This window comes from Anguilla anguilla, chromosome 3, assembly GCF_013347855.1.
Source record: "Anguilla anguilla isolate fAngAng1 chromosome 3, fAngAng1.pri, whole genome shotgun sequence".
NCBI lineage: Eukaryota > Metazoa > Chordata > Actinopteri > Anguilliformes > Anguillidae > Anguilla > Anguilla anguilla.
The window spans coordinates 5,852,019-5,877,348 of NC_049203.1; the positions used below are offsets into that span (position 1 = coordinate 5,852,019).

At 46.1% G+C, this 25,330-nt stretch overlaps 1 protein-coding gene across 4 annotated transcripts; it reads left to right on the top strand.

Annotated features, from left to right (window-relative positions):
• The first annotated feature begins 882 nt into the window (after window positions 1-882).
• On the top strand, window positions 883-23,812 carry rtn3 (reticulon 3). 4 transcript variants are annotated; one of them, XM_035409640.1, is made up of 9 exons: window positions 883-1,261; window positions 6,464-6,511; window positions 9,375-12,203; window positions 17,933-18,140; window positions 18,573-18,711; window positions 19,682-19,751; window positions 20,555-20,601; window positions 20,740-20,798; window positions 21,057-23,812. In XM_035409640.1, the coding sequence occupies exons 1-9, from the start codon at window positions 1,162-1,164 to the stop codon at window positions 21,103-21,105; spliced, it is 3,549 nt and encodes a 1,182-aa protein (XP_035265531.1). In that variant the 5' UTR covers window positions 883-1,161; the 3' UTR covers window positions 21,106-23,812. The 4 variants fall into 4 exon arrangements, with proteins under 4 accessions (XP_035265531.1, XP_035265532.1, XP_035265534.1 ...); XM_035409641.1 differs by having other exon boundaries at window positions 9,432-12,203; XM_035409643.1 differs by lacking the exon at window positions 9,375-12,203 and having other exon boundaries at window positions 901-1,261.
• Window positions 23,813-25,330: the final 1,518 nt, after the last annotated feature.

The following is a 25,330-nucleotide window of genomic DNA, read 5'->3' on the forward strand; positions in this document are numbered from 1 at the left end:
GCTGTTGACATTCTCCCATTCTAATAGACTACAGGTAATGGGCACTGGAGGTTCATTGGTTCATTGGAAGGTTCAGGTGCACGGTCCAGTAGTATATAAAAACACTTTCGCCCACGAAACAGCATGTGTCATGACATTCCTACCCTGAATCAAGCAGGCTATATAACAGTTCTGAGTTTTCCCATCTTAACCAATGAGTCCCTTCTGCATGTTTGTTTGTTTGTTTAAGCAGATATTTTGATCGACTATATTAGAGGCTATATGTGGAGAAACTCCATCAATTAATAGGCCTGTGAGATACTATTCTTCTTATCATAACATTTACATCTGTGACATGAATATGTTACAAAGCAGAAACTGTAGAAGTACAGAAAGTGGTAGGATAGCCTATAACACGACGTTTGAGCCGAAAAATGAAATAAAATAAAATAAAAAATTGTTGTGGCGAATCTGTGGAAGATAACTTGTCTGTGGCTTTTATGTAAAACTGGCTGGAAAAATATGCCAGGTTTTACGCAACTCGATGCCCCAGACAATGTCAGTTGGCGAAGGCTAAATTTGGTCTGGACTGAAGTGTGGACATTTTTTCCTCTTTCTTGCTGTTTCAGCCCTTGAAATAAAGGAGTTGCCTGCGTCATTTATAACAATTATTCCATATTATATTATACTATTATCCCACATTGCATTATTATTCCAAGCTATAAGCTCTCATTCAATAGCAAAAATGCAGACAAATTAATTGAGTAATTTTTCTCTCTATATATGCTGTCCTCGGAAGCCTGTGGGCCACTCGATTGCATGAAGCCGTCACAATTCGCTTAAAATGTGGCGTGGCCCTTTAAAAGAGCTAAACGTCAACCTTTCACCCTGATATCGTTGGGCTCTCTCTCTCTCTCGCTCTCTTCTGGACTGGGCCCGCCTTGTTCCACTCTCTAGCAGGTTCAAAACGCAAGCTAACGCATCAGAGCAGGGCTTGTGCGAATGTGTGTGTAGGTTTCGCAGGCAGTGCACCAGTTGGCATTGCGTCTCACCCGAGGAGGGGGAATACGAGGAAGGAAGCGTTACGAAGGAGATTAGCGATTCAGATATAAAATAAAATTCACAAATTAGGTTCTTGTTGTTCTTGCCGCAGCAACAGCGCATAATTTAAACCGTACAAAAATGGCAGATCCAATGACCCAGTCTGCACAGATCTCCTCGTCTGAGGGACTTGTCGATGGAAAGAACTCATCTTCCTCGTCCAAAGACTCTAAGTTCTCCGGTAAGAGCGACTCTATGACATTGTGATATTGCATGTGAATATTGACACTGGATGTGCATAATTTAGGCTTTATCCACCTATGTGCAGTTTCTTCGATTAATACAATTCTAAAGATCCTGTCTGCATTTCAACTAGCTGTGTGTTGTTGTAACATGTCTGCCTGTATGTCGGGTTCATTTGTTTTATTTTACTGCATAAGGCTATATCGGGCCTATAACTACTTTTTTTGAGTGGACAGTTTGCATTCCAATTGGGTAGAACGTTTGTTTTCTTCGTGTGTTTCGTGTTAGGTCATAAACGTGAAGTGTTTGCGAATGTCGTTTACGGATCTTTCGCACTTCGTAGCCTATTACTGTTGCAGTCTCTTGCTTTCTGCCTGAAAGTAACCAAACCGTATTACGCCTCCCGTAAAAACTAGATGGTCAATGTCCGAGTAAAGTGAATCTTGTACCTGCCACATTGACTTTGGCATTTGGCAGTGGAGAAATAAACGTTGACTTATAAATGTGAAAGCTTAATTTCAATTTTGAATTTCCTTGACAAGACGTGGGTTTCTTGTATTATATGTGTTGCTATTTATCCTGTTGCGCGAATTTAAACTGTGAAGAAAAACAATGGTGACGTTTTTCTCCCAGTGGCCGTTGTTGAAATGGCTACATGTTGCGGCGACGGCGATCTGCACTGCAGATGTATCGTTACTGGGCAACAGCGATTGAAGGCGCTCTTAAAGGCGCGGCAGTGGCCTATATATTGTCGCCAAAACAACATTTATGGGCTATCTCGAGGGATACATTTCATAGAAAATAAATATGTAGCCAGACCACAAGGCCGTTTCTTTGTTCTAACCAAGAATTACAACTGGTATGTTCACTGTATGTGGCATATTACTCGTTTATCCTGCAATTATTTTATTATTTCGCAGGCAGTGATGACTGCAGTGCATTTCGAGGTTTAAGGCTAATATAAACTGGGAAGATAAAGTATAAATTTCCTGAACCGATATGCATTTGGTCAATTAGCTATTGTTGTCGGCTTCCCTTTTGTAGTCAACTCCCGGCTGCTTGTTCATAAACCAATTGTTTGCAAGCCACTTCAGTGTTGCACTGGGTTAAATGCAAGACTGCAAGCGAGAAGGATTCGAATGGACAGATTCTATCCGTTACCAAAGGCATATTTTATTTAAAATATGAGTGCGTGCTCTGTCTAGTTTCGTACGCTCGTAGCAGACGTGCTGGTGCATGCAGGCTCCAATAACCAATCTTTTTTGCTCCTTCAAGCGCACAATGCCAGCATGTCCTATTCAGATTGCCGAAATGTTTAGCGCACAAAGCTGAACTGTATGGTGACTATGCATATTGCAGAGCAGGACCGCAGACTTACGGAGTAGTGTTTTCCATTAAATGTAACAGCGCCGTTATAAATAACTTAAGTTAATTCTTGAAAATATTTACACACTTGCTGTTTGGGAGGTACTTCTGGTTAATTCTGTCTGGGAAAGGGCGTCAAGGGCAAATGTGTAGTGTTAGCGAGGTTAGTCATCGATGTGCTGCCCTGGGCTTGCATGCTCTTCCTTGTAATATCATTAACATATTGGCTTATGAGCGTCCTGCAGTTGAATATTATTCATGGTGGCCACTGCGATAAGGACTACAATTACAGTAATGCATTGATTCATAACTGCGCAGCTAGAGCATGGGTGGGCACAATATGTATTCGGCCTCCATGGTAGCATTAGTAAACAATTCTTCTAGCTCTGGGATCCTGCAAACTCTTGAATCCAGGGTGCATTTTTTTGTTGTTGTTGCTGCTGCTGCTGCTGTTGATTGAATCTAAAAAGCTTTTATTTCACGCGTTTGTATGCGATGAGCGTTTGACGGTCGTCGACGGCAACATCACTGGAGCCCCTTGGCTTGGTTCCAGATAACGCGGCCCTCCTCGGCTCTCGAGCTGGCTACTCCTGAACGGCTGGGCCTAAAACAACACGGTTGTGCGCGTGGGTTGAGTGGGAGGGATATACTGGTCACTGAGGAGCTGGCATACTTCTCCGCGAGGGGAAATTGAAGCGCGAGCTATAGCTCGTGGCCTACTTTCTTTCAGCGCAGATTGCCGGCCTCTTCGGGTTGGTTCCGAGTTCTTTGAAAGCTCTGATTTTTTTCCTCCAATATACGTCCCTTCTCGCAGCTCCTGAGACAATGGGTGTCTCAGAGGGACACCCTTTAGCAATAAAGAGAGGATGGAGCTACCGCTAACGCATCCGTTAGCTCCCCTGATTCGTAGCAACGTGGTCCATCGTTACCGATCGTTGCCGTTGCGGTGCTGAAGTCCTTGTGGGGGCAGCCAAGGTCTGGGACCCAAATACGTCCGTTTTTGCCGGAACACGCCGTGTATTTTTGTACTCCCACCGGCTTTCCCCTGCCTATTTCAGTAGTTCCTTCTTTTTAAGGTTATCCTATTATATCTGACTGGGAAAGGAATTCAGATATACTGCGTTGTGTTATTCATGACCGTGGATTGAATGCTTTGTTGTGTGTATGGGAAGCATTGTTGGGCTGAATGGGCTGTTCTCATGATTATGTTATGCGATGTTATGTTATGTATTACTACTAGTACTCTTATTGCTACCAGTATACTGGATTGCTGTTCAGACTAGACTGTAATATTGTCTCTTTCTTTTGATCTCTCTCTGCTTCTGTCTTCTTATATCGCTCTCTCTCTCTCTCTGTCTCTCTATCTCCATTACATTGCACATTCTCTCCTTTCATAGCCTATAGACATTTGATCTGCCGGTGCACCTGTTGTCAGTTTGGGCATTATACCCAAGAAGGTCAGAAACATCACAAGGAATGGAGATGTACGTGTGCGGACTGCACTTAAACCCCCTGAAACAGGTGGCAGTTGGAGAAGCGTTGTGTTGTGCGGCTCTTGTGTCTGAGCAGTGACCTTGTAAGATGTAATGAACGGAATTTAAATTTCAATCAACTGCATCTGTAGCAGGTGGGATTCCTTTCCTGTGTGACATTGTTGTTAAGGAAACCACCCTCGTGACCGGAGCACTGTGGGTTCAGCTCCCCGGGTGGAGTGTGACTGCTGTAGCCTTGTGACTTTGCTTAACCCCAGATTGCTGCGATGCAAATCTGTCTGTGCGCATGAATATTATGTACAATATCTGAGCTATGTAGCTCGCCCTGGTTTTGGGCATCAGGTATGCAAGCGAATACTGCAATGTAATGCAAGTGGCTCTCGTTGGAGAACCATCTGGAAAGTGTGTGGTGTGCAGTCGTGCTGTGGAGTGCCTTGGAGATGATGTAGTGGTGTGCCTTATGGAGGTTCTTTCTTGCCAGGCATTTGGGGTCATCTAAGAGCAGGCTGAGACAGCACAACCCCCCCCCCCCCTCCTTCTCTCCCCACCCCCCCCCTCACCCCCACCCACAGGCTTGAGTGTCATATCTCTACACCCCCAGGAACGGCTGCTGTGACCTGGGTGGCTCCCAAGGGGTATTTGTGTGGATGGACCATGGGGAGGGGCTATGCTGTACTGGGACGTGTGATTCTGTGTGCCTCTCTCACCATCTATTGCTGGATGTGTGACCTCCTCCCCCCCTTCCCCCCTCTCCCATCTTCCAGCACCTCATTTCCTGAGATGGACCCACAGCTCTGAATAATTTAGCACAGATCCTATACCTCAGTGGTATGGTAGCATATGTTTGTGATGAAAGAGGGGAGGAAAAAATAAAAATGGTGATAACCCACATTGTATTACTGAGTTCCTGGCAAGTGCCGTATCATTTCTCCTATCATTTGCATTCTGAATTTGATTTGAATTTTCCAGTTTAGGGCATGGGAATATTTTTTTTTTTTTTTTTTTTTTTTTTTTTTTTTTTTTGCTTTGCAGAAATGAGGGCGTGAACTGTATCGCCAACCTCCCTGAGCAGATTTTTTTTTTTTACGTTGAATCGGACGTGAGTTTTTTTTTTTTTTCGATTGTCTGCTTCTGTCGCCGCTAGTGTGTCGATTCGTTGGCATGGAAACGGGGTGTGTAGCCGGCACTCCCGTGAGAAGCGGGCGAATGAGCTGTGAGCCTGGCCTGCAGGAATGCGGTATATCTTGGGAGTGCTCGTCTATTGATGGGTTTTTTTGTTTTTTGTTTTTTGTTTTTTTTGCGACAACCGGACCGGCCCGTCTCCCCAGGGGAGTTTGGGCACTCGAGTCTCGCACCGCTCCAACGTTCTCTCGAACCCAAGGCCTTGTCATCGCCCAGGAATCCAGTTTCTGATGCGAACAGATTTCGCACAAGCCGTGACCCAGTGAAGAAATTATATTTAAGATATAACGGCAAAAAAGCTTTGGTGCTCAGTTATGTTGCAGGCAGTACACTAGAAGGACTGACTTTTTCCCCCCTAAAGCTCACTTGGTATTCAGTGGCAGTGCAGATTTGAGTTGGCTTGGTTATGTAACGTTCAGTGTGAGTAATTTAAATGACTGTGTAGTGTAAGAGAGACTAAACCATGAGAAAATATTTCCAATACGCATGTGTAAAGTTGCTCATTGCCAAACTGTTGAGAGTAAAGAGCCACCACCCAGATTTTCAGCATTTTTAAGCCTTCATTACTGAGTGTGGGAGTTTATTTGAAAAGACATCCAGATAAACCATCCAGGTTCCGGACAGAGGTGACGCATGGAAAATGGAAATAAAGTCTTCGAATTGCGATTTCTGCTTCGAGATATTGATCAGCCAAAGAAAGATCAACTGTCCGACCCGTAGTCATCTTCTTTGTGTCGACTTTTATTGCTATTTTTCACCTTGGGAGATTATTTGCCACCTTTATTTGCTTTGTGTCTTTATATATGGGGAAACTGAAGTTATTTGGTTGTTCCTGCAGTACAGTATTAACCGGGATTGGAGAACTACAGTGCATTTGTTATAATGTTTCTTTGACAGCGTGGAAAAAAACAAGAGGAGTTACGTGTGAGAAAATGGGTAAGAACTGTCTAAGAAGAAGTCTGTTGGATGTGGCAGATTTGATATGGTTGATGAAAGGAGACTTGGTCCCATTAGGCATCTCCGTAATGCTGTAATGACTTTAAGGTTGGGAAGGGCTGTACTCTTGTGGAGAGGGGTGGGGTGGGTGGAGTCAGCGGTGAGGGTGGGTGTGGTCTTACTGCTCTAGGATTCTTATTCTTCTGTCCTTTTTATTTTTTCAGATTCCTTTCTTTCCTCTTCGCCTGTATCTCTCATTCAGTCTCCTCAAGGCAAGTGTATGGTTCTCTCTCCTATTCTGCTCGCCTGCTCTCTCCTGCGCTCTCTGTCTCTTCTTCTATCCCTCTATCCTTATCTTTCCCCTGCTCTCCCTTCCCCTCCTCTTTCTCTCTGGCTGGGCTGCTGCTGTTCTTTTGTTCCATCCCTCTCTCTGGTGCCTCTCTCCCCCTCTCCACTGTACACAAGACTTGGAGCTCAATTGGTGCAGAAGATGAACCACAGTCCCTTTTCTAGCTCACTTCCTCTTCCCTATCGTCCAATCACCTGTGTGCCACGGTTGGGCTCGTGACAGAATTTCCTCCATTTGGAGTGCAGTTGAAGCTCTAATTGAAAAACCAATTGGAAATGCCTTCGAGTTTGCAACCTTTTCAGATAATTAAGGCCCCCATCCTCCCCACCCCACCAACCAGCGTATAATTTAGGTCATAAAGGGTCCAGGATACTCCTGGGATTGTCACCCTATTTTAAGATGGCTGCAAAGTTCAAGTTCACAGGAGTGACACCTTTTTAAAATGGATCTGAGTAGTGTCCCCCTAGGAACCCTGTCCTTAAATTGGATCGCACACCCCAACCCCCCCCCCCCCGCCCCCTTCTCCTAATACCTAATACAGTTCCAATTCCCTGTGGGTGCTGTACCCACCCCCCACCCCCCAGAGGCATCGTTTACTGTCCATTTTACGGCCTGCTGGGGGGTCTACAGGCAGGCCTGTACGTGCTCCACTCTCCTGCTGCTTGTAGTTCATACCTGGCTTACTGCATGTCACCTCCGCCGGCTGCTGAAATTAGCAATAAGAGCTCAAGTACTTATTTATCTTTTAGGACTTTTTCCATTCGTCATTTTTTAATTGTCAGTTTCTCTTTTTTTTTGATACGTTTTTATTTATTTATTCTTGTGTTGGCTACAGTGCATACATCCAGCCTTCAGTCAGAAGCCAGTACCCCTGATAGAGCTGTACGGGTGCTGGGCCTGTTTTCTCTCATTGTGAGGGGAATGTAGGGGGCCTACTGCCTGTGACCTTTGACCTCTACACTGTAAAATTGCTGTTCACATTACCACACTCAACAGGATTATTATTAATAATAATAATAATATTATTATTATTATATGATTGCTGCTTTTTTGCAGTGCAGTTAAGCAAAACTGAGTATTCATTCCAGATGTTGAGCTATATTTATAGCTTTTTACTCTGATAAAATAAGTAGGCATATAAAATATTTGTTCCTTAATATTTAGGATATATTACGTGGTTTTTTTTCTCAGTGTTTATTGAGGAGATTGGAGAATAATCACTCTAAGTGTCTTTTAAAGCAACTCTCACTGAGTTTGTCGGTCTCATTCAGTTCTCTGCACAAACTGCACAGTGTTAGTTAAACTACTTATGTTGGCAACAGTGGAAAAGGTTTGTACTCAAAAAGGTGGAGTTTCCAGTCTGACTTGGCTCCAGCCTCCGTTGGTGAGGGTGGTTAATCTTTGCGAATTATTTTTGTGATTCACTGGGATTGGTGGGTTTGGCCAGGTCATCCCATAGTTCTTCGAATTGTGATAGTCCTCAGTCCTCCTACTGTTTGCCTGAGTTAATCTTCAGAACCAACGGAATTTTCCATTTTCACATGGATGATTTTTGAGAGAATCTGAAGTGGATTTTTTTTATGATAATGTCAAGTAAACCAAAACACAACTTGGGATCACTTCCAAATTGAGATTTCTTCAGTTGGTTTTTATTTCATGACTCCTTGTGTCACACTTTGGTCTAATTCTGTTGCTTCTCTTTGGGCGGTCCTTTGACTTGACTTTTTGTAAAACTTAGACAGTGAACACTGAATCCACATGTGCTTTTTCTTCTCTGTGCAATGAAATGTGGTTTTTGTCTATTTCTTTATATTGGTGCTTAGTGGTTGGTGTAATCTTGTGCCAGCTATGAAGCACATGAAAATGGGCTTTTTAGTGCCAGTTATTTTGATATCTCACACCGCATATTGCACCATAGTTCGTATGTGACGGCTAAAAAGCAAACTCTTCTTCACAGTCCAACTGTATAAACACGTATGTGGGAGGTCAGATCTATTATGCAACAGCGGGATCGGCCTCTCTTTGTATATTACCAGAATAGCAAGTTAGGGATTCAGAGGTGAGTTCCACTGAGTCATACACCACAAGCAAAGACTTAAATCAAAGACGCTTTCGTGACCAGATCTGCGATGCTCCCTCTCCGAATTGCAAGAACACCCTGTATTCACCCTGAAAATCGGTAGCGAATATACGGCAGGCGCACATACGTTTATGAGAATCGTGTTTTCCCCACACAGATGTTTTATATCTTTTCATTGGTTGTCGCTGCATTCGAAACTGCATCGATCACTTCGGGCGTTGCTGCATTGAGGGCCTCCCTCAACGGCAACCCTGTAGATTCAGAATGCGGCGATGCGCACGCATCCATTGCTGCGAAGCTGCTGCTGCCCACCATTCCATGCATGACTGCTTGCGCTGCGGGGAAATGGATGAGGGCGCTGAGGGCATGGCGGAGCTGTTGCTGCTGAACTGCTGGATGATACAGTAATAGCTCTTCTGTGTTCAGGTGGTGGTCCTTCTTCTGGCTCTGAAGCTGTCCCTTGGTTTTAGACTTTCTTTCTGCTCAATTTGGTTTAAACGTCCTCCCAAAATGTGCCGGGTGCTCAGTATCCTGCACTGGTATTCCTTAGTTTTAAACTAAAATACCTTCCTTGTATCCACCACCCAGAGCTGAAAGTGAGGACCACTTGGTTTAGCTTATGTGCATGGAAGTTTGCGATGACTTTACCCCCCCAACAACACCCCCCCCCCCCCCTTCTCTCTCCCTTAATGCTTAACGGATGAAGACCAAAGTGTGATGCCTTCAGAAGGCGTGGCCACATCTCTTTGTTTTCCCCCTCAAGCCTCAGCGCCAGCGAGCACTGCGGCAGATCATTATGTCAAGGATCAGAGCAAGAAAGTGGAAGTCCACGGGTTTGCATCCAGCTCCGTTGGACGTTCCAATGTGGTGCCACAGGGCTTCCCCGGAGGCACCTCTTCGAACCCTGCTACCCTAGACCAGGACTCCCCTGTCGTGACTTCCCCTGTCTCTGAGCGAATCAAAGCTCTCGAAGCCCTGGCGGCAAAGCAGAGCGATGGAGACACCTGGAACGATGGAGGTTTCCTCCTCTTCAAGGAGCGCCACTATGAGAAAACTCAAACGGATGTAAAGGTAGAGTTTTCCACCGCCACTCAGATGAAGGAAGCCACCCCAGGACAGGACTCCCCTGAATCTCCCTTTGAGGTCCTTGGGGACACAAAGCAGGGGGGTGAATTTGAAGACACCATGGACTGGATGCGAGCTCACCTTCCTCCGGCACCTGACTTTGGATCCGGAATCCCTGATCCAAAAGTTGGCAAAGAAGCGTCCGATTTCCCATCTGTTTCTCCCCGATCAGGAGAAGCTGTAGCCTCTGCAGGAGTGATAGAAGTAGGTGTGCCTGATGCATTCATGGACTCTCCAACTGGAGCATCCAAGCCTACAGGTCCATTTATTGTGCCGGGGAAGCAGTCGAGTGTAGAAGATGATTCTGAATTTGACCTCCGCTTTTTGCCCACTGCTTATGTCTGGGAAAAACCAGAGAAAATAGCTGAAGAGCTCCAAGGGCCTCCCAGCCATGCCATTGTCCAGGAACAGGAGCCTCCTGCCCCCCCTGCTGGATTTGATTCCCCCCCTCCCCCTTCTCCTCCAACCTCTCAACTAACAGCTACAGAGGTCAAGTACACCCCATTAGGTGATGGCTTTGAGCCTGCGGAAATCCTTGATGTTGACAGCTCAGGGGAATCAGAGGATACGGTGACTGAGGACACTGCCCCTGTTTCTGCGCTTGCATCAAGTGCAACCTCTACAGAGGTTGCCTCCGCAGCCCCTTCCCCGCCAACTGATGGGAAAGAAACGCAACTGACTAAGGCAGAGCATTCCTTGCCAGCCCAGCCAGAGAAGCAGACAATACTGGTGCCCATAATTAATGTGATTGAGACGGAGGAACAAGTGTGCAGTGATGATGAGGTGGAGCAGGTAGAGGAGGACGAAGGCTATCCGGTTGTCGACGACCCCGTTAAAGAGGGACCTCAACACACTGACCAAAAACCAGAAGTGCCCGAGTCGGCAGCACGTGATCACACGGCACCTGTTTCAGAGGTTGCTCTTGGACCCTCTGATATCTGCACCTTTGATGCCACATCCCAAGAGGATAGTCCTCCAGCATCTATGACCCATACTGATGCCAAGACCTCACCTCAACACCAGTCTGCCAAAGAGGAGTCTCATGTTAGCAGGCCTCCCTCTGCTGTTCCGGCTGCACGTTCAGAGGATACCGCACAGGATTCTCCTGCGTCAAAAGAGCCAGAATTGGATGCCCTGCAGGGGGAACCTCTAACCTCGGAGAAAATGCAAATACAGAATGAGCCGCCAGCAAAGTCTTCCATTCAAGCAGCAGAAACTGCGGATGAAAAAATTGCGGAGCGATTGACTGATCCAGTCGACCATTTTGAAACCCAGCCTGGCTTCCTTGATTCTTGTTCCAATGATGAAGCTGCACAGCATGCTTCATCTGACTTACCCACCTCATTAACTGAGAAACCCATTAATGATTCCATAAAGGAGGATGTTTTACAGTTTTCCTCTCCACTGGTAGAGCCAAGCAGAGCACTAGGCAGTTCTGAGGCTAATGAATATGTTCAACTAACTGCAGAGAAATCTGTTACAGAGACCCCTGCAGCAATGCAAGAGGGTAAATCAGTGGACAAACATTATAACTTGGATACTGAAACCAAAATTGGCTCATCTGATTCTCAACCCCAGAGCCACATTGAGCCAATGGTTCCACAAATGAATGTCTCCTCTGAGAATGCCACTGCAATGACCTTAACTGATCTTGGAGATGTTGGCGCCAAAGATTCTGAAGAACCTCATCCCAAACCTGTTGGAGGACAGCCGTCCCCACGAGACTTCAACCAAGATCCATTTTCTTGCCTCTGGAGTGAACCCCAAGATGTCACCCAGAAGGTGCTGGAGTCGAACATGGATGCCTCAGATGAAATAACTTCAGAGGTTAAATCCCTCCATAACGAGTCGGCAAGCAAGAGTGTTACTGATGTCTCACCTCATACAGAGTCTGGCATGATGGCCAGGGTTGTGGAAACTAAAGCTGATGAGAACTCACCAGAGACGACGAGCGACCCCGAGAGCATAGAGCCGGAGTGTTCTGTGACAGCCGCTACTGACAGCTTTGTGGAGTTCATGAGGGAGTGCCTCAAGTCAAGACAGGGGGAGGAAGAGCCAGAGGAGCTCAGCCACCACCTTGGAGATGAACATAAGTCCCCCAAGATGGGTGTCCCATATTCCAAGTCGCCGCCAGCTATCGCTTTTGATGTAGAGCAGGAGCACCTCACCATTCGTGCCCTGAAAGAACTAGGTGACAGCCAAGAGGAGGAAGAGCAAGACAAGGTGCTTCCTCAGTTTGCCTCTAAAACACAAACCCCTGTCGGCCCTACTCCACTGCCCCCTTCTCCCCCTTGTGAACCTCCATGCGAAATGTCTGCGTCCAAAATGGCGGAGGAAGTGGACATGTGGGTGGCAGAGGCTTACCATCTTGCAGAGCATGTCTTGGCTGCAGTACTAACCCACTTGTCAGGTAACGTCTTCCTTCTGGGGTTTCGCCCTACTAACCTCTCACACAAGCACGCAAAACTACTCGCCCTGATCCTTCATCAGAACTTCTTTCTTTCTGTGTAATTCTTTTCGTGGTCCTGATGTGGCAGGGTTTATTGTAACGGCATGTGTGTGGGTCTGTTGATTTGGATGGCTTTATAGCTAGTGTTGCGCAGGAAAGTTGGAGGAGAAAAGTTACAGCAAACGAAACAAGCAAATCGAGCAACAAGAATTTTATGTACATGAAATTTGGAGAAACACGTACCCACAAACACATGAAACAATGCAAATTTAAATGGGCTTGGACGGTCTGGCATGGAGCAACTTGCTAAATTTGCAGTATGGCATGACTGTGCATTTTTGCATTGGAAATAGGGCCAAATTCAATTTGTGGAGCCAGCCGCAGGCATAATTGCTGCACGGGCATTTTAAAAACTTTCAGGACCTGGACCAGACTCCTATGGTAATTGTGTCGGTTAATGAAGTCACCATTTTCTTACATAACGGAAAGGGCACGGTGACATTGGAGGGGGAGGGGGGGTCCCTGTGAGGGAATTCAAACTGCTGAACGCATGCATGAAATTCAAGTGCTGTTGTCACAGCCCCCCCGTCTTCGGCTGTACATTGCCTTTTCACTGTTGCATAAAAAATGTTGCAACTTTGGAATTCTAGTATTATGAAGCTTTGATGTCCTATTAAGGCGCTGGGTTCAGTCTATCTGCAGTGCAATTTAAGAAAGTGCTTTTTTTTTTTTTTTTTTTGTTGTGTTAGTTTAATGTCTTGTGCTAGAGCGGCGAAGGAGTCGCAGTAACCGAGTAGAGGCCCGGATTCCTACGGATTCGGCCGTATTCAGTGTCGATGTCTGCGCCATTTGACCTTCCCAGCCCCTGCGTCCTTTTGAAGCTTGGCAGTAGCCACTGCCAGGCAAGGAGGGGGAAGCAAAGGGGTGGGGTGGTGGGGGGGGGGGGGGGGGGATATGGCTCCACGGTGTCTTCTTACCTAGAACTGGAAGTCGGGCGCGTCCCGGTCAATCCCCAGTGTTATGTTTCTGCTTTGATGCAATTTTTTCCATAATGCCCGGCATCAACAGGCAAACGAGTTCACTGCAAACAGATATACATTGATTCTTGCATTCCTGCATCAATTCCTTCACCTACCCCCAACCTCCAGCCCATCCCCAGAGCGGCCTCATTAAATGTGTATCGTAAGAGCGGTGGTTGGTGTCCGAGATGGAGGAAGTGATGCAGGATAATTGGATCTCTGTGGCTCTTTGCCTTGCGTATGGAGTGGTGTGGTATGTCGCAGTCGGCGAAGCGGAAGTGGCCGTATAGATTAAAGGAACTTTGCACTGGCTTTTTAAGGCCTTTAGACCTTCTGTATCCAGTGGTTTGTTGATGTCACAGCTCTACCCTAGCGTGTCTCAGAGGGGCCCGCGGTTCTAAGTTTATCGGGTTTGCTGGCAGGTCGTGGTGGTGCAGTCTGTAGGGGGTCCGATTCTTGAGCCATACGTGACTCCCCCCCCGTGCTGGCCGGGGTTCGATCCGTTCCCATGGCGCCTTCAGAGCTGAGCTCCCTTCCCATTACCCTCTCCGCTTTCTACCTGTCTGACTTAAAGCAAAAAAGTACGCACATTTGCTGGACTTACACGAGTTTCGTTCGGAAATATTTCATTTGATCTGTGTGCAGGCGGGGCTGGCCCTGCTACACGTTCGTATGGGTTTCAGATTGACTGTACTGTCCTTCACCTTTCTACGCTGTTCTGTTTGTTGGTACTGTGATGTATTTCATAAACACATGAGACCACAGCCTGTTTGGACATTGTTTTTTTTTTTTTTTTTGTTACAGAATTCTGAGCCTTTTTTTTTTTTTTCGACAGTAGCTGCTCAGCCATGGTTCAATCCCTTAAAAAACATGAACTCCACCCCCCCAAATATGTGCCTCTACCCTTGCTCTCATAGTCTAGACATGAAATGCAGATGCATCACACACACACTGGTGTGCTGACGTGCGAGCGTCCCTGGAACACACGTGCTTTCGAACACTACGTCGGGTGGGCTGCCAAATGGGAGGCCGTCGCTGGGGGCAACGGCGAGTTAACGGGACACGCTGTACAGTTGTACAGTACGCCTCGTACACAGCTGAGTGATTTTTAGGGGGGAGGGGGGGGGGGTTTCCCCCCTGGGAGTTTGAACTTTCAACCTTCTGTCAGTTTTGGTATAAGCCAGTGAGGGGTGCACTTTTAGCTGTGTTCCCTGGTGTCCTCTCAGCCATGACGTCTCACGTTTCGCAGGCCGCTGGCACTTAATTTGTGCTGCGGCATTAGCTGCTGAATTGACGGTGGCGGTCCGCTGCTTGCGCTGGTACAGGCCGCTGCACAGCGAACGCTCCGGGAGGGTACAGTTTACTTTTGAAGGAGTCTGCCCTGGTACAGTTGGGTTTTTTATTTTTAAATTGCATTTCTGTACCTGCCCTCTTCCCTCAGAAAGACTCCACCCACCACAGTGATCTTTTGGCCTTTTTATCTTTATAAACTGTATTTTGATTTGGAGGGAGTGCAGGTTATTAGGGGGAAGGCGTTGTACTGAGAGGTGTTGTTGCATTTGTCATTTTTGTGTTTAACTCCAAAGATTAGTGTTGATCTGCTGCTCTGCAGATCATACCCTTCCCCCATTTCTTGCTAAATCATTTTAGTAGGCTATTTGCCCTGGACTGAGCCTGCCTCCCGGGCTGTGTTAATGTGCATTAACCTGATGGCCAACCTTGTGTAATGGTGTTGGGTGTCAAAAGGGAGAAAAAGAAAATGCAGAGAAGGTGATAACATTTTTAAATCATGTGGATCAATCCTCTGGCCATAAGAATAAGTGACTTGATATATGTGTGTGTGTGCATGTTCCTGTGTGGGCATGTGTGTGGGCATATGTTCGTGTGTATGTGTGTGTCTGTGTGTGTGTGAGGGAGGGTGTGTGTGTGTGTGTGTGTGTGGCACATTCCCACAAATGCAGCTGCAGTTTTGGGCGTGCTGTGATCACTGCAGTTCGCAGAGGCGTATCTGCAGTTAAGGCTGCGTGCTTAATAAGCAAAATGGGCCCTGTGCCTTTAAGAGCTGAGCACTGCTATGGATAAAAGCAGGGCACTGCAGCTCGGCTACCACTGGGACCCACTGCTGGAACAGAGAGAGGGTGGGAGGTAGGGAGGGCGAGAGCGAGGGAGGGTGGGAGGGATGGAAGGGATGGAAGGAGGGGGAGAGTGAGAGGGGGGGGGGGAGCATAAAGAAAAGGAGCTCTCAGGCTGCCCTCCTGTGGGTACCAGCAAAGCATGCTGGGATTGGCTCAGACCCCTGCTGTGTCAGGCATGGAAACCCCTCGTATCCACTCCAGCGCTCGCCGTCCAGCGTCTGAATTCAAGAGCCGGGAACAATGGGGCGCTCTCTCCCCGGCGATTAGAATCGCTAGGCCTCCTGTTGCCGTGGTACGGCTGGGCTATGATCGGTAGCTCTCTATCTCTTTTTTTTTTTTCCCTCCGTATTATACATCTGCCATGCCTGTGGGGCATTAATGTTGTTTCCAGCCATTCCAGTTTAACATGCTGACAACGCCCACTTTCAATTTGCGCCCTCGCCAACCTTTTTATTGATCGAAGCATTCTCGCTTTTCCCTTTTAAAGGGGACAGAGGAATCTTCTTTTTTTTTTTTAGTTTGTTTTGAGCATTTATAGCAACAGCTGGGGAGACATATGTGTAAGGATTGAAAGGAATGTTGATACAGCGATAGCCAGCATTTGGTAACAAAGGTGTGAATGTTCTGGAAATAATCTGTCATTCAGCCACACATTCAAAGTAGTGCCGCCCCACATCTTTTAAATGTTGCCTCTGTATGTTTAGCGAATGCCTTTCTTTTTTTTCTTTTTTTTTACCTGAGCCATTTATAATGCTTCTGATATCTCGGACGAGTCCTGAAACTCAACAGGAGCAACGTTGCCTGACTCGGCTAACCGCATTCCCAGACCAGCTAGTGTCTGTGTAACGAAATGCAAGCTAAATATGGTAGCTTGATAGAACATGTATAGAATATGTGTACCCATAATAGAAACGTATGCATAAAAATAACATTCATAACAAGCCATGAAAAACAGCAACACCACAAAAATAAAGCTTGAAAAATGACCTCAATAATTGTTGCTGTAAGAGCCTCTGCTATGCTGTGCTTCACATCCACTCCATACAAGCAGCGAACTGCCTCAGATTGGCAGAGAAACAGAGAGGTGTTCGCCGTAATCAGCAGTGAGTGATCACCCCCCCCCCCCCCCCCCCCCCCCAAAAGCCCTAATATGTCGGGTTCCAGCCTTAACATGGCTGCACCAATCAGAGTTGGAAAGCAAAGGAAGCGAGGAAGAAGGTTTCCGCCTTTCCTTTGTTCCGTCTTAGCGTAAACGTGCAGATTTAAAACTGTCTGCTAGGGAGCCTGGTGTCAACTTGGGAGAACTGAAAGGGAAAGTAGTGGAAGGACAGCTGGTAGAGCACATGCCTAAATGTTTTTCCCCTCTGGGGAATTCTGGGGTGAGGCTCCCTTGTAAAAAGTTCAGCGTCTGAATGCTGCTCCCTGGTTAACGCAGGTTAAATATATCAGATTTTTCATAACAGGTTAGGCTACTCCTGTTACTTTACCGCCCTGCTTTTGTATTAATTAAGTTTAAATGTAATATGTTAGATTTTTATTCTAGGTTTGGCTATTCCTTTTAGTTTACTGCCCTGCATTTGTGTTAATAAAGTTTAAATATAATATTTTTGTTTTTCAGTTTAGGCTATTCCTGTAAGTTTAGTGCTGCTCTTTTGTAAGGTTTAGGTAGTATTGTTGGCTCCTGAGCGTGGATTGCAGGTATGTGAGTGTTTTGAATCTCTTGCAGGTTTAGTAACGATGTGTAAAATGGATCCTAAATGTTGCAGCTCCACCCAGACAGGAGGGGTAGGGGGGTTTGGGGGGAGCCCCGTGTGCACGCAGAGGGGCGGAGAGGGTTTGGGGGGGGGGGGGGTGGATCGGGGGGCGGGTTTTGGACACTAGCCCAGTTTTCCACCTCAGCCAAAAAAAATGGGTAATAGGCTAAATGCACACAGCAGTGTTCTGTGGCTGGATTAAAGCCCCCCACTGTGAAGTCGGGGAGACCGAGAGGGGCCATGCCCCCCCCTCCCCCCAAGCCCTGGCCCCAAACAGCCAAAACACACACTTAACCCTTCGAAGGACGCTACAAACTGAGGGAGGGCTGTTGGCAGGGGTTTTAAATACTAACCCACTTTTTTCCCTACTCGAGTAGTATCACAGGAATTACATAATGGCATTATGAATTACGTAACTGCAGAGCGAATCTAAAATATATTTGTACTGCTGGCACAGTGGGGGAGGTGTGTGTGTGTGTGTGCGTGTATATATATAAATATATATATATATAAATATACACATACATACAGTATATAAATGTGTGTGTGTGTGAAACATTACCCAGAATACACTGTGAGATGGGGGTGGCAGTTGCCCTTTACTGGAGTCGCATGCTACTGTTGCTAAATTTAGTTTGACCTGCAAGGAGAGCAATATGTTATTATGTTATAAGGCATCTTGCTGCGATAGCGTTAAGTAAATGTAAATTCTTCTCGTCTTTGCTTTATGTGAACCTCCCCCCCCCTAACATCCCCCCCCTCCCTCCCTTTCCCTCAATCAGTCCGGGACCTGGTGTACTGGCGGGACCCCAAGAAGTCGGGCGTGGTTTTCGGCACGTCCCTCCTGCTCCTGCTGTCCCTGGCGGCGTTCAGCGTGATCAGCGTGGCGTCCTACCTGCTCCTGGCCCTGCTCTGCGTCACCATCGCCTTCCGCGTCTACAAGTCCGTCGTCCAGGCCGTGCAGAAGTCCGGCGATGGGCACCCCTTCAAGTAAGCGCCGCGGGACTGTACCCCTGCGGGACGGGACTGTACCCCTACGGGACGGGACTGTACCCCTGCTGGGCCTCTGCTTTATTTATGTACATCACTCATTAAATAAGATAATATTAAGCCGCAGCAGACAGGCTTAAAGATAAGATAATAAGCAAATAAAAATAATGAATAGGTAATGCCTGATAGGGCTTGCTCAGCATTTTCCTCATTCACATCCCATTTTAAAGTGGTGTGCACTGTGCAAGAACACTTCAGTGTAATTACCAACCCTTTCGTGGGCCAAGCCAAGAGCCTGGGAGGGCCAAGTTTGGCCGTGGGGGCACAGTTTGGGTGCACCCCTGGTGCACCCCCGTTTTGGAGCATTGCGGGTTCTCGTTATCCAGTCCGGGCTCCGGGTCGGTCACGCGTGTCCGTTTTCCTCCCACGCAGGGAGCTCATGGACAAGGACGTCAGCATTGCCCCCGAGACGTTCCGCAAGCACGTGGACTCCTGCCTGTCCCACGTCAACCGGGCCCTCAAGCACCTGAGCCGCCTCTTCCTGGTGGAGGACCTGGTGGACTCGCTCAAGGTCCGCGCGTCCGTCTGTCCGACAGTCCCCCCCTGTCGCCGCGCTCCGTCTGTCCGACAGTCCCCCCCTGTCGCCGCGCTCCGTCAGACCGCGCATGCATACGGACCTGCCTGAATAAGCACACGCACGCGTGCAGGCACACACAAACGCACGCGTACAGATGCACACGCGCACACACACACACACATTTGTGCATGCACACACACACACACACAGAACAGACACAGGTACACACACACACACACACACACACACAACAGACACAGGTACACACACACACACACACACAACAGACACAGGTACACACACACACACACACACACACACAACAGACACAGGTACACACACACACACACACACAACAGACACAGGTACACACACACACACACACACAACAGACACAGGTACACACACACACACACACAACAGACACAGGTACACACACACACACACACACAACAGACACAGGTACACACACACACACACACAACAGACACAGGTACACACACACACACACACACAACAGACACAGGTACACACACACACACACAGTGTAAGGAACACCCCGTCAGTTGCTTCAGGACACTCGCATGCATGATTCTTTCTCTGCGTCCCCTCCACTGCTGTCCCATCTATTTATAATGTGTGTGAGGTCAGCTCTGCATCTTAACACTCTCCTGCACCCTTCTACACATATCCTCCCACGTGCATCGTAATGTCCTCTGCTAACGCAACGTGGCCAAGCATTTCAGATCCAAGGTGAATGAACACATTACGTTACATTTACCAGACGCTTTTATCCAAAGTGATGTACCAAAGCGCATATCCTGGTCATTGGAACAGCTACAAAACACAGCTTTGATAAGGTACACTACATGATGCACTGCTCAGAAATTAGTCAGACTGATGGGAACAGTAAAAAAAAATTTCTTTTTTTTTAAACATGTATATATTTATTTTCTTTCTTTAGCTGGCAGTGCTGATGTGGCTGATGACCTACGTGGGGGCGGTCTTCAACGGCATCACCATCCTCATTCTGGGTAAGAGGGCGCGGGACGCACGTTCCTCCGGGGGAGGGAAGAGCAGAGCTGAAATTTGAGCCCTGCCCTGACCTCATGTCCTTACATGCCCCCCCCTGGTGGGGGTCAAAGGTCAGGGGCTGAAATCCATCTCATGGGCTTAGCAGATAAAAATATGTCCCGAGAAAGATGGATCGCACAGAGCGGGCGGCACTTGTGTCCTAGCAGATACGAGGGCATTATACTTCTAAGTTACATCTTAAAATGACATTTATCGCCTCCCCAGTTGGACCGAATGTAAAACTGCAGCTCTTAGTTCTCCCAGTAGTGAAGCTAAGTTCTGTCAGTTGGGCTTCCTGGACAAACTCGGACAGATGGACAACAAGGCTTAACACTAAAATACCGGCATGCTGCAGTGATACAGACGATTTCTGTGCTAATTTATATGGAATGGCATTAAACATGTAAATGCGGTCCACCTCAGACAGTGAAGATTTCTCTATGACTGCTGAAGATCTGTTTTCTGGGCTATTCTTATGTGGTAATAGGGTAATATAATAGTTAGGGATCTGAGCTTGAGGTTGCAGGTTTGATTCCCAGGGTGGGGGGAGGGGGAGGCACTGCTGTTGTACCCTTGACGTTACCTGCATTGCTTTTGTATATCAAACTGTATGGACAGTAGGTAAAACGTCTGTAAAAACATCGTAAGTCTGTCTAGATAAGAGTGCCTGCTAAATGACTAAATGAATTGTGATTGTAACTATTATATTATCATTAATATATTATTGTGAATTTATTCTAACATTCTCCCTCCTCGTCTCTAGCGGACGTCCTCCTCTTCACCGTGCCCTTGGTGTATGAAAAGAACAAGGTAAGAAGTGGATGTTAAACCTGAACGAGTTCGGTGTGCCGTTCCTGACTCTTTCTGCCAGACTGACCCTCACCACGGTGGGTTAACAACATAGTTGTGATTATTGTTTCATTCGAACCAATTTTCTCTCCTTTCCAGACCCAGATTGACCATTATATAGATGTGGTCCGTACCCAGTTCAACACCATTGTTTCCAAGTAAGTTATCCTGTATTGTATCCATTTAATATGTAGGCCTATGTCGAGATTTGGCCGACAGAAAATGATGGTACATTAAATCACTAAATAGGCACCTTTAATCGGGGTGGATTTTGCAAAGCATAAGTCAAGAAAGTCTAGGACGTGTAGAGTAAGTGTAGCATCTCAATAGTTTTATACTGCATATTTCTAAAGGCCATTTCTCCACCAATGGCACGTTCCACTAATGGCATGTTTTCTTTCCTTCTCCTTGACCAGGCTGCAAGAGAAACTCCCCGGTGCGGCCAAGCGCAGCAAAGTGGAATAAAGCCCCCCTCTGCTTTGTCCCCCGCCACCTCCGACACCGCCGTTGCCCCTTATCTAGACCCCCCGCCCCTCCTTAACTCCCTCCCCAAATTCGGTCCACACCGTTACCCTGGACACACCCTCCGACTCGAACTCGGCCCACCGACGCACTGAACCAGCTACTAAGAAAACCGCTACTCAGATACTCAGCATAACCGCGCAAGCTTGCAAAGCAGTAGGACAGGAGCTGTGCCCAGCGAGGGAGTGTCGCGCGTAGCGCGCCGCGAAATTGAAACGGTGGTGCGAGAGCTAGATTGAACCCGTGGCCTCTGGTTTTATAGGTCAGATTTGGCCGCTCAGCAGCTCAAGAGAAATGGCGGAAGCCATTTTCTCAAAAAGCAAATGTCTGTACGGAACACATTTCAGGCTATAGGAGCAACTTATAAACGAAAAATAATATAGGAATGTCACGCTCTGGGGTCTAATTTACGATTAGCATTCATCCTGGCGGTCTGTTGATGATTAGAACAGTTGTGGGAGGTAAAATTTGGAAAAATGTCACCAGTTTGTCCTCACAGCGAATTACAAGCAAAGTATTTTTTTTCTTCTTTTTTTTTTTTTTTTTTTTTGAAGTTTGGAATGCCTTAAGGTTCTCTCCGCTACTAATTGGCTATTCGGCCTCTCTGTCGTTTCCTGTGTTCGTCCTGAAGGCATTTTTTTTTCGTAAAGTTTGTTTTCTGCAATGCACTGAATGTTTGGCACGCCACACGTGGGTGGGATTAAAATAAGAAATAAATTCGAAAATTAAAAAAAAGCACCAAAGTGAACCAGCCATAATAACTTGGTCTAGTTCGCCCCGTTTGTTTTGGTGCATTTTTAAAAATGTGTTTGTAAATAAGACTAAAACAGGCTTTCAGCTGTAATGAATCTAAGAATCTGCTGTCGCTTTTCTCAAAGATCACTTGTGGTGGTCATACTTGTTTTAGTCGCACATGTTTCCAAGTCAGTCTCCCAAGTCGTTGATTATTATGATCTGCTTCATTATTATGATTACTATTATTATGATTGCTACTGTTAATAAGATAACTGCTTTTGACTGCCCAGCTTTTGACTTTTGCTACATAGAGAGAAATCTATAGCTAACCGCTTCAAAACCTCCCAGTGATCTCTGAGGATATGGGGTCAGAACTATGGACAGATTGTCTGTGGCATCAACTCTGAATCAGAACCAGGAAGCTACGCTGGTGTATAGCTAAAGGCTTGGTCCTGTGTACCGATGTGTGGAAGGTGGAAGGGATTTCTGGTGTAAAATGTTTACCCTTGCCTTTGCTGAAACCATATTTAGGTCCTTTTAGATGCTCTCTGTTTTGTAATTTTAATAATGTTCTGGTAATTTGCATAGTTTTTTCTTTTTTTTGTGATTTGCTCAGAGTAGTATTTTTATTTTTAAGTAGGAAACCACAAGTAATTTGTAATTGGGCTGTTCCCAAGAGTAAGGACTAATGTCGACACCACACTGTTTGTTTTCCTTGTGATTTTTTGAAGGGTGATGTTTGGTAAAGATTTCAAGATGAATTGCATATGGCGGTAGGCCGAGAGTGTTTATATGGATGGGTTCCTTCTGCATTTCAGGAGAATGCTGGTGGTTTGGGTAAAGAGTCCGATTAAAGCTATGGGTTAATGGTTATTTTCGGATTGCTTCAGCAAGTTAATGTGGTTTGCGAAGGTCTGACTACCTTTTCCTAGCGATGTTTATAGAACATTCCACCTAACGCTTGTGAACCTCAATAGTGCTGGTCCCCCTTGTCATGGTCTGTCTGTTAAGATGTGAAGTCATACCTTTGTATGGTTGTGCACCCCTGTCCTTCTGTCAAGTTCTGGAAAACCAGTTCCGTTGGAGACTGAGTTCAAACTGGATTGTGACATCACAATGAGCTGGGGGCTTCTGGGTTTGCTCCCAGAATTCAGGATATTGTAGTTTGTTTAGGATCATTATCATCACAGACACACATACACATACACACACACACACACACAGACACACTCACACACTTACACACAGACGGGTATGTTCATGCACACACTCAGTTGTGTGCATTCACACACTGGAAAGAGTTTGATGTCTCATCTGTGTTTGTCGTATTGATGCTGGGCTAACCTTTCTCAGACCAGACTTTTCAACAGAAGATCACAGGTGGTGCTTGTGAAGGTTTGTCTTGGTTCCAGTGCATAGACAGTATCTTTTTTTTCATTAATTGCTTTTGGGGATTGTTACAAGATGAGAAAATAATGCTACCTGTGTTTGTTTTTTGTTTTTTTGTAATATAAATAACAATCGCAGACCTCTTTACGTTGTCTAGATGCTGTTTCTTAGTTGTCGCTGTATTCTCTTGCGAACTCAAAAAAAGATGACTAAACTGAGCACTACACTGAATTGAAACTGGAGCTTACATTTTTTTCTTGGTTTCCTTGTAGCCTATAGCTTTTATCCTTTAGTTTATCTTTTTTTTTTCTTTCTTTTGGGTGATGTCGGAGGTTACTTCCTCTGCGGAAGCCTTTGATTCTTTTTCTCTGGGTAGCCGTGTGTTCCTTACACCTGAGCTCTGCTTGTTAGGCATCCATTTTCCTCACGTCCAGGATCGTTGGAGTGAAAGGCTATGCGAAACGGAAATAATACTATGTGGTCCTTGTACTGATGTTACAGTGATATTAATAAAAATGTCAAAGGATCGGTTGTCGCGTTTTGATTTGGGGTTTGGAGGTAACCTGACATCTTTATTAACTATACTCGTACCAGCTGGTTTGATTACCTGCAATTCGAGAAGAAAGAAATCACCTACAATAAATTCAGTTAAAAGTGCTGATCTGTAATTGCAGATGTAGTGACATTAATAAATAGCACCGTAAATCCATGGGCTTTATCTTCGAATAAGGATATTTTCACACACGGTTTAATTGCCCGTTTAATGTAAAAAGGAATGTTGTGGTTCAGTCATTTTGAGCTGCATGTAACACCTCTGACCATGTGCTAATTGTGCTCTGGTGTGAATTCAAACATTTGAACTGAGAACATTACAGGTGGGTTTTTACTCAAGCTTAACTGGAGGGGAAGGAATTTTATATGGTTTTAAATAAATGTGGTGGATTGTGGCCGAACGGAACCAGTGACCAACGTGTTATTTTCCGATTTGTGTAAATGGTACTGTATTGCCGTTTTTTTTTTTTTTGTGTTCCTGAACTTAATTGCTTAATTCAAGCCATTCGTCGGCTAGGGAGTCTGCACACCTTGTTTGCAAAGGGCCTAAAATGGCTGCCTATTGAAAGGAAATCACAAAACCCTCCAGGACTGGAGTTTGAGACCTGTGATCTACAGTGACTTCCATGTAGATACCTGGGGGGGGGGGGGGAGAGGAGGAGGAGGAGTCACCAAGGCCTCCGAATGTTCACCTTTGCATCTTCTCATCTGTTACTCCTACCATTGTGGGCCACATAGGACCCCACCTGCGCTCGACGTTGCCCGAGAGAAGACGGAGCCGGGGCGCATTCTTGCGCCCTGAACGGTGAGGTCTGCACGTGGACTTCGGTCAGTCTGCCAACTCGGCAAACCGCAGTATCTTAATCCACAGATCAATCATTCACTCTTCCGTCTCGTCAAGTTGGACGTTGGCTAGCAGCCTCCAAAATAGGACCGATAAATTGCATTAAGTTCATTTTTGAATAGATGCATGAATGAACAGCCAAAGACTGTTCTTGGGTCCCTATATGAAATGTTTAACTGTGATCTAATCTAAGAGTGAACGACTGTTGGTGCATTCTACCAATTAGCTAATTTAGCCAGGGTAATTGGTGAAAATAAAAACCTGCATACACACAGGACCTCCAGGACCAAGAATTACCTAGCCCTGTACATTTATCGAGGTCTACAGAAACTGGGCTTTCCGTATACACAGCAGCGTTGACATTTTTTAACTATTTGTTTAGTTCGTCATCTGGCTTGACAGACTCAACAAAAGTTAAAGTAACTGACATACTACATACAGCAGTTGACAGGTTCTTTAGCCAAGTAGGCCGAATTACACTAGCATGATAGCCATTGATTATATCACTATGGTGAAGGTGCATTGTCTTCAGTGAAAACATTGGACTGTAATATAAGCTCACTATGGCATCAAAGTATGTCGAAATTACGATTATGTAGCAATAAAAGATGATTAAAATTTTCCCATCATACTGAAGCTAAGAAGGCC

Coding starts and splice junctions, on each gene's coding strand:
- rtn3 (XM_035409640.1), top strand. CDS start 1,162: ATGGCAGATCCAATGACCCAGTCTGCACAGATCTCCTCGTCTGAGGGA. Junction 1,262..6,463: donor CAAAGACTCTAAGTTCTCCG/GTAAGAGCGACT, acceptor TTATTTTTTCAG/ATTCCTTTCTTTCCTCTTCG. Junction 20,799..21,056: donor TTCAACACCATTGTTTCCAA/GTAAGTTATCCT, acceptor CTCCTTGACCAG/GCTGCAAGAGAAACTCCCCG.